This window comes from Seriola lalandi, unplaced genomic scaffold (assembly GCF_002814215.2).
Source record: "Seriola lalandi dorsalis isolate HSWRI2012SDOR001 ecotype SW California unplaced genomic scaffold, Sedor1 jcf7180002054294, whole genome shotgun sequence".
In the NCBI taxonomy this organism is placed as follows: domain Eukaryota; kingdom Metazoa; phylum Chordata; class Actinopteri; order Carangiformes; family Carangidae; genus Seriola; species Seriola lalandi.
The window spans coordinates 151,260-160,523 of record NW_019524847.1 but is presented as its reverse complement, the minus strand read 5'-3'; the positions used below and the strand labels follow the sequence as shown (position 1 = coordinate 160,523).

The following is a 9,264-nucleotide window of genomic DNA, read 5'->3' as shown; positions in this document are numbered from 1 at the left end:
AACTGGTATAATTTTAACCAATTTAAAATAACAAAGTTTGAAAAGTTCATACTAGTCCAACTCACTGGTTCTCAGTTGTCTTTGTTCTCCTGGTTTGGACGGAAAGCTAGTTTGTTGATAATAATAATAACAGCTAATAATAAATAAACAATAATAATTAAATTAGTCCACTTCCTTTGGCTGAGTTGTGGTGTAGAATGATGGCAGTGGGAACAAAGGATCTCCTGAACCTCTCTGTTCTGCAGCGCACTGAGATGAGACATTTGCTGCTGTTGTCACAGAATCTAATAATACATAAGCCCATAATATTTAATTTGAAATTAATTGGTTGATTTCAGTGCTGTCCTCATATAGAAACCGAAACACTTGGGAGCCTAAAGATGATCTTTAATGGTTTTATCATATATTATTATCATTTTTAACAATATCAACATATAACATGTTTTAGCCCTCCCATTACCATTTTAAAAATGTAACACATTTACTCAGAGACATTTTCACCGACTTACCTTGTACTTTTATCTGATAACATTTTTGCACAGTAACTGTACTTCTTCTGTAGTAGAAAATGTATTTTCAGTAATGGTAGTTAGTGACCGTTCACGAGCTGACGTGCTGCAGTCAGTGCAGTGTCTCATCTCCAGTCTCTGGACTTTCTGTTACTGGTAGAGTTTAATGTCGCACTATATAAACAGTTAGTGTCGCTGTTTTCTTCATCACGGTGACTAACTACCTGCTGTACATTTAAACTTACATTAGCTTTCTGCTCCATTTAACGACTTTCACTAATTCAGCAGGTGTTTACATGCTGTTCAGACGATAGTTACTTTAGCTTAGCAGTTAGCGCTAGCTTCTCGCTCTCTCTTTTGCTCGGTGTGTCTTGGACCTACAGATGAACTTATTCATCAGAGTGTGGTGTTGTTGTAACTTCAGTGTAGAGGATTGTGATTTTTATTATAACTTCATTGATGTATGCTGGCTTACCTTCGACATGGAGTTTATGGTAACCGGGACTGCTCTAGTCTGTGACCGTCTGCCGTCTGTTCAATTCAGCGTTGATAGGGTGCGCGTGACGTGTAACCAATCAGATGGTGCTGTGGGCGGGACACTGCGCCAAACTACAAACTACAAACTACAGGCCAGAGACAGATGGCTGCATCAGAGCCAAAGTACCGCATTTTTAAATGAATCAATCAATCAACAAATGTTGTCGGTTAAGAAAATAAAAATACCTATGAAGGAGAAATGCTGAATATCCCTACTTTTTAGTTACTTTTTAATTTTGGGATAATGGGGGACGATTTGGTGGGGCAGTCCGTGCCTGTGCCTGGACTCGAGAGCTATTGTTTGATGTTTGTGATGCACCTTGGAATATTATTCATTATGTCCAGAGAGCTTTTCAATTCCCTGCTAACCATGGCATACTGTAGCTCAGGGTAAAATGCTTTTCTGGGGCGTATTCTCAGGAGGCTGCAACCCCTCATACTGAATATAGTTCAGTTGTCTAATGTTTATCCCCTGAAGCCAATTATTGTGTGACTAAATGGATACTGAGACATGATACATTCCCTCCTGCCTTGTCTCAGTCCATGGGAGACACAGAGGAGACAATGCAGTGAAGTCATTATGTTATCTATGTATCTATCTACCTAGAGTACAAAAGAAGTTTGTATAAATACACAGTTGTGGTTATGGACCTACCACAGACTTATCTTTTGCAGTGTTTTTCAAAGACCAGCAACGACTGCTGGATAATGACACATGTTAGATGTACCCAGTGTCTCAGGAATCTGTTTTGGAGATCATTTCGGAAAATTTAGAAGCTGACTAAAAATAATTCAGCAAACCACCGGTAGCCCACAGCTCCACACAGATTATGACTCATGAGCTTTGAGTTGATCTCAGTCGACCCTGACCTCTCCCTCCCCTACAAGAGAAAGCAACAGTAACAACACTAATGGAACATACTGGGGTGTTCCCACTAAAAGGACCCAATAAAAGAGTAAGCAGTCACCTCTTTGTTTTTTGATTCTGTTGAAGATAAAAAAAAAAAAATAGTTATTTGAGAATTAACAAGCCCTGCCTTACAGGAACCAACACACCCTGACATTAATGGACAAATAGTGTGTTGTTGGCAAGTGTTTTATTACACATCTGGAATGTAAAAATCGCAGGACTGGGTAATTTGATTTTTTTTTCACAATGGATGAAAATGTATCACTTTATTCCTCACAGCTATCTCTCTAAATCAAAGTAATCACATATTTTAGGATGAGGGGATAGATTTTAGACATGACCTGCATCATCATACATCATATACTCATGTATGTTACTGTGGCGAGGGGCCAGTTTATCTTTTAAAAATACATGCATTGCCAAGGAGCATGATTATAGTCCAGAAAGCTGTCTGGATTAGATTCAATCCCAGAATGAATCGGCCTCTTATCATCCCCATAGACATTACCCAAACTGACCCCCTGAAGTACCCCGTTACAGTAATGTGCAACAGACTGTGAAATGTCTCAACCTGGAAAATAATCAGGACCTTTTGTTAGTCTTAGGTGGGAGAGAGAGGATTTAACACAGAGAGATTGTGGCCACATTCCTCATAAAGGCTTCCTTGTGTTGTGGTGAGTAACAGGTCTGGGAGGTTTGGGGAAATTTATTGCGGTAGTATTACTGATTCCCAAAATGCATCTGGGTCAATGATCATTGCCCTCAAATAACAATAGAAACCAAAAGTTATTATATGACAAAAAAAATGTCAAATTAAACCAATTCAATAAAGTTAAAGCACCAGTATATGATGTTGACCAAAGATCAGTGGGGGTTTTTTTTTGTTTGTTTGTTTTTTTTAATTTTTGGTGACAGAAATTTTCACTTATCACTAGGTCCACTTTTTCAGGAGCTTTCATCCATATCCTGTTGTCTTCATCGATGGATAGTTTTCACTCAAAGCAAATGCAAAACTAAGCAGACTTTGTGCCATTCTGCTGTTTCCATGGTGCAATCTCAAACTGTTTTATTTGATTGTTTTCTAGTGTTATAAACTTTATTTAATCAGGTAATCTCACTGAGATTAAGATCTCCTTTACAAGAGCGACCTAAAAAGAACTGAGATAAGACACACAATAAAACACAGAAACGCACAAGCACAAACAAACAGCATCAGAAACAATCACAGTGATCTCTAATGTCCAAAGTCAAAATTCTTCCACTGACGTGAGACTTTCAGGTTTTAATGTGCTTTGTAATTCAAGCATCATACAGTATATAGCCAGCAGGTAGCCTATGTATGTAGGCTATTGGAAGAAAGTCTTTGGGGTATCATGGGGTGTCAATAGTTACACATTTTATTGGCTGAATAAACTCTGAGTGCTTTAGCTAAAAGTTAGTTCCCACTGTTCAGTATATGTTGTGCAAAAATAAGCCAAGTATTTTCCCCAACAAACGGGACTGTTGAGTCCTGCTGGAATCCATCCGAGGTCCACGTGTCTGCGGTTCCCGCTCTGTCCACAGGAGGCGCTGCTGGACGCACCTCTGTGAACTTTGTTCCAGTAGTAAACGGGCGTGTTTTCTCTCATTTGAGTTATTCCTGAGGAAGTGAGAACATGGACTGAAGTTTGACAGGTAAGGTGAGTCGGTGTAGATTGAAAACGAAGCCGCTTGTATTGTAGAAAACTAAAAGAAATGATACCGTTTTGAATAAACTCTTGTAGTCTTATTATTGGAAAGCTCTCTCATAGTTTGGTTATTCATGGAGTTGTTTATGTTGGCAGGAGTTGGTGTGGTTGTGATTGTCTCTGTTTCAGTGCTGTGTGTATGTCTGTGTGTATCTGTGTGTGTGTGAGAGAGAGAGAGAAGTGTACTGTGACCTGTCGAGATTTTCCTCCTGATTAAATTAACTGCAATGTTTTATTTACTTTAGTTTGCTCCCTTTGTCATTGTGGTTGCTGTTGACCTTCAAATACTGACAGATAGCCTTACACAGGGTGGATCTGTCTTGTTTGTGTTGACAATAGTGAAAACATATGACACCTTTTTTCACTACATACAGGACTACACTACAGCTGAGCCACAGGGCTGCACTCATATACCTCAGGGAATTAGGCGGAGATGGAGGATTTCTGGTCAGGGGCCCTCTGGGCTCTGAAGATTTGGCTTTACCTCATTGTCTGCCTCATCATGATCCCAGCCATGTTTGGCTTCTCACTGGGCATCTCTGAGACCTACATGACCATCCTGGTCAAAACTTTAGAGGTACTGTCAGTCACATTCTTCCCACAGATGTCCCCTTGAAAACAAATATTCAGATTCTCATCCATTGCTCCACATAAGACATGGCCATGAACGTCTCCTGTCTGTCCTCCTCTACAGTGGGCCACTCTGAAGATACAGAAGGCAAACGCAGATGACATACTGAAAGCTTCTGCATCTAATGGTGAGTAGAAAACTACTAGATAGATGGATAGATAGATAGATAGATAGATAGATAGATAGATAGATAGATAGATAGATAGATAGATAGATAGATTTAAACCAAATACAAAAGTGCTCATCTAGAGAAGATATTGTCATATCCTTTATTGTGAAAGATGGCGGTTTAGTGACATATGAGTTGAGCTGCAATACTGGATTTCATAACATATTTTATTACACATCTGGAATAGACGTGTTGCAATTAAATCACATGGTTTTTAAATGAGTCATTGATTTACATGTTGAGTGAAAGTTTTTCTGGATAAAGAAAATGCAAACATGATAATAGCACCGAGACCTCACAGAGAAGGTTTGATTTTCAGCTAAAGGATTTCTTCTTGTGCGCAGCAGTCTCTGTCTGGCACCAGGACTCAGTTGACTTGAGAACTTGAGAACAAGACGCAATTACACAACTTTTTATCAGTCGCTAAGCTGCACAGGGTGATATCTCCTCCTGTAGCACATCAAGATGTTAGTCATGCCAGCAGCCAGTGTGGCCTCTGCAAAGTTCAAAGTATGTCAGTGTTACATTTTTAAATGTGGAGGACGAACACAAGTAGTGAAAGTGCTTCATAACAGAGATAAGGAGGACTGCGTGCAGAAAATCTGATTGAATATTGAATGCAGAGTTTGTTATTCTAGGTTTTGGACTTTGCCCACTGAGTTATCAGATAATATAATCTGAGGCCAACTCTTAACTGTTCTCAGACCTGTTGGGTGGACAGTGTCAGATCGCAGGCATTGCAGCCTTTGTTACTTAAGACCGCTCTCTGAACAGCTCAGTTCTCAGTTAAGATGAGTCATTGTTACATTTTGTCAGTTCTTGGAAAAGTTCTGCTGAGAACTATCCATGAAATATTTAATCTGGTCTCTGATCAGTGCCAGCATGTCCTGCTGAGATTCACAGTTGAACCTGCTTGTTATACCAAATATATAAATATATATATATATATTTATATATATATATATAGGATGGATGATGAGGTATATATATATATATATGTATGTATTGATTATATATTTACAGTATATTATATGCCTATATATATATATATATGTGTGTATATATACACTATGACACTTGCATTCCTGAATGAACTTTTCCTCTGGTGACTCAAACCGTTTTGGTTTCTAGCAAGATTGTCTTGCACATAATGATTCTTATCAGATGAGTGATTGACTGAGTTTGAATCTGTTACTGTGTGTGTGTGTGTGTGTGTGTGTGTGTGTGTGTGTGTGTGTGTGTGTGTGTGTAGCAGGTCTCATCGAGAGGGAAGATGGCTCTATGGAGAAAGAGTTAGAGGAACTTAGACGCAGTCGCCCCAAGCCACCAGTGGGTGGTGATTTTACACTTAGTGACTGTTTTTATTTCACCCGGAAAGGAATTGAGAGCATCGTGGAGGATGAGGTAAGTCTTTATTTTATCAGCAAGACACAATTTGTTACGTTAGTGAAGTGATTTTGTTGAGTGATCTGGTTTCATTTGTTTAAATGAAGGTGACCCAGAGGTTCTCTTCAGAGGAGCTGGTGTCCTGGAACTTACTCACTCGCACCAACAACGATTTCCAGTACATCAGTCTGAGGCTGACACTGGTTTACGGCATCGGCATCTTTGTGAGATACTGCATCCTCGCGCCGCTCAGGTACACCAGCTGACTGCAACATTAAGCTGTTAGTCAGCTCTATTCACACAAAGGCAGCACTGAAATAAGAGAAACAGAAATAATGTCAGAGGCTGAGCTCTAGTACTCTTTGTCTTGGTGAAAAATAATGTTATGTTTGCGCTGAGATTGAAGCACATTCAAAAATGCGAGGTGTAGTAGAGGAAGAAGTTACTGTCACTGAAAAACTGCATGTTTGCCTCTGTCCAGTGGGTTTACTGTAATATCTGCCATCAAACCATGCATCTAGTATTTCTTGAATTCAGTTAAGTTAAGGCTAAAAAAGCCTGTCTGACCATTCAGTCTTTTATTATGTGTGTGAGTTTTTATTGTTTCTGTTTGTAAACTGAAAACTGAAGGTGTTCCTCTCTCCAGGATATTACTGGCCTGCATTGGTTTGAGCTGGCTGGTAATAGGAACATCTACAGTTGGATTACTTCCAAATTCAAGGTAACCACAATATATAACTTGTCCAAAAATAATCATTTTGTGCACCTTACATTTTGCTTTAAAACCCTTTCTCGCTGGCTCCCCCCTCAGTTGTGCTTGTTTTTGCTTTTTCCCAATTTTAAGGATTAAGTCTTGGCTGAGTGAATGGGTCCATGTCATGTGCTACAGAATCTGTGCCCGAGGACTCTCTGCCGCTATCTGCTATCACAACAGGTGAACCTGCTCACCGAGTATCTTTCTAACCAAAATCAGGAATAGCTTCATCTCCTGATTCTGACTGTGTGTCTTCTCTTCACAACCGCAGGGAAAATAAACCCAAAAAAGGAGGACTCTGTGTCGCCAACCACACCTCTCCTATCGACATTGTGATTCTCTGCAACGACGGGTGTTATGCTATGGTATGGTATTTTTACTGTAACATTTAAACTTATTACATTTAACATGCTGAATCATGATAATTATTCAAATGTGTTTATCAGGTGGGTCAGGTCCATGGAGGGCTGATGGGAGTTGTTCAGAGAGCCATGGTGAGGTCCTGTCCTCATGTATGGTTTGAGAGAGCAGAGATGAAAGATCGCCACCTAGTGACCAAAAGGTGGGTATTGCACTTCTTACTGTAACTTCAGCACATCTTTTCAGGCTTGTCATTGCATGTCTTTCCTGCCTGCGTTTTCTCTGCGGGCACTAAGAGAGGTTTGGCATTTTCCTGGCAAGAAAAATCCTCTAGAGTTTCTGTAGCTCCAAACAAGAACAGATATGTTTTGGAAAAGTTGCTTCTGAACTAACACAGTTTGGATCCCAGTATCTCATAATCTCATCTTCTCCCAGACACTCGTTCCAGATGTTTGATGTGTTGTCCCAAATGTGAAAAAAAAAACTCTTCAAAGGTGCAGGAAATGTTTCCATTACCTCTTTGTGTTGCTTCCAGGTTGAAGGATCATGTGAATGACAAGACAAAGCTTCCCATATTAATATTTCCAGAGGGTAAGTGTGACCAGAGTTACTTTATCCACATCAGTCTGATGTTTGTCTTTGTATCATCAAAGATAAGACTCAGCGAGTGTTGTTATTTTAGCTCTGTGCCTGGTGGCAATCTGAGCGCTGACGAATGAGCAGCTACTTCATGTGGGTTTGGACAGAGCTCACACAGCTCAGTCTCCTTTTAATGTGCTGATGTCTGGTATCTGCAGGAACCTGTGTCAACAACACATCCGTTATGATGTTTAAAAAGGGAAGTTTTGAAATTGGAGCAACTATATATCCAGTAGCCATTAAGGTACAGTCAGCCCCATTTCTCATTCAGATTTTCAACCTTCTGACTCATATATTACTGTTCCTCACTTCACCTATTTGCATTTTTGAATTTTTTTAGTATGACCCAAAGTTTGGAGATGCTTTCTGGAACAGTTCCAAGTACAGCATGGTTAATTACCTGCTGAGGATGATGACCAGCTGGGCCCTTGTCTGTAATGTCTGGTACCTACCAGCCATGCACCAGCAGGTGTGTACGACATGTGCTGAAGCACGTGAGCATACGCATGCATAAGCCCACGTGTACAGCCCAAAGGTGCCACCCCTCCACGTATGTTCACACAGAGACACATGTCTGACTGAGTTTGTTGTTTATTCAAAAAAAAAAAAAAAATTGCAGGAGGGGGAAGACGCCGTCCAGTTTGCCAACAGAGTGAAGTCAGCCATCGCTCACCAGGGAGGGCTGGTAGATCTGCAGTGGTAAGACTTCAACTCTTTGCTACTATTTTTTTTTTTTTTGTCTGTTGAATTTTTCTTCCTTGCAATGGATAAAACAGGCTGAGAAACTGACCCACTGCCCTTTAACACATGAGTAATTGTAATAAGAGCTTGTGAGAGAAAACCATTTATCAACTAAGATTTTGAGTTTCCAACTGTATGATATTTTTCAAATATCAAATCAAATATCAGACATGAAAATCATCAAAAAATAGTCCCTTTTTTTCATGAAAGTGAAGTATTAACAGTGTTCATACAGTGTACTGCATGTGTTCGATTGATCGGCACCACTCTCAGTTTGTTCGGTCTGCACCTGGCTGCCTCTGCAGGGACGGAGGCCTGAAGAGAGCAAAGGTGAAGGAGACATTTAAAGAGCAGCAGCAGAAGATGTACAGCAGCATGGTGGTGGGAGACGACAGCAGCAGCAACAGTGACTGAGACCCCCCCAACAGGTGTGACGGACAAACCCCTGCCCTGTTCGTGAAGGATTCACACTGGAAGCAAGCCTCTCTCCTCTAACATGCTCTCATTAGCTGGACCTGATATGAAATACAGCACTGACAAGTGGACTTCAATGAACACTGTGAAAAACTTTGGTACAGCTAAAAGGAGGAGAGTCTTAGTGATTACAAGAAAACCCAAGTGCAATATCGACCTTTATGAGGAAAAGACTGACTGTAAAAAGGGAAAGCTCTTTGTTTTTATTGCTGCTTTAAGATATCTACTGTTAGGACTGAGTATTAATGCTGAGAAAATGCCCTGAATGAAATGTGTGACTGCAGACAAGCTACTGGGTAGACAAACTGGATTCATGAATGTCTCTATTCTCACAGTCAGCTGCCTCATTCATGGGCTGCTCATTGTTTTTAAAAAAAAATAAATTTTACTTTATGAATTGAATACCCAAAGTGTGATTATTATCAAG

At 40.1% G+C, this 9,264-nt stretch overlaps 1 protein-coding gene across 3 annotated transcripts; it reads left to right on the top strand.

Moving 5' to 3' along the window:
- Window positions 1–3,547: 3,547 nt before the first annotated feature.
- agpat9l (1-acylglycerol-3-phosphate O-acyltransferase 9, like) lies at window positions 3,548–9,239 on the top strand. 3 transcript variants are annotated; one of them, XM_023406119.2, is made up of 14 exons: window positions 3,548–3,630; window positions 4,058–4,260; window positions 4,378–4,441; window positions 5,739–5,887; window positions 5,977–6,122; window positions 6,516–6,590; window positions 6,714–6,803; window positions 6,895–6,988; window positions 7,070–7,185; window positions 7,519–7,574; window positions 7,781–7,866; window positions 7,963–8,091; window positions 8,242–8,321; window positions 8,669–9,239. In XM_023406119.2, exons 2-14 carry the CDS (start codon window positions 4,117–4,119, stop codon window positions 8,775–8,777), a joined length of 1,338 nt encoding a protein of 445 aa, XP_023261887.1. In that variant the 5' UTR covers window positions 3,548–3,630; window positions 4,058–4,116; the 3' UTR covers window positions 8,778–9,239. The 3 variants fall into 3 exon arrangements, with proteins under 3 accessions (XP_023261887.1, XP_023261885.1, XP_023261886.1); XM_023406117.2 differs by having other exon boundaries at window positions 5,736–5,887; XM_023406118.2 differs by having other exon boundaries at window positions 3,548–3,635; window positions 5,736–5,887.
- The last annotated feature ends 25 nt before the right edge of the window (window positions 9,240–9,264 follow it).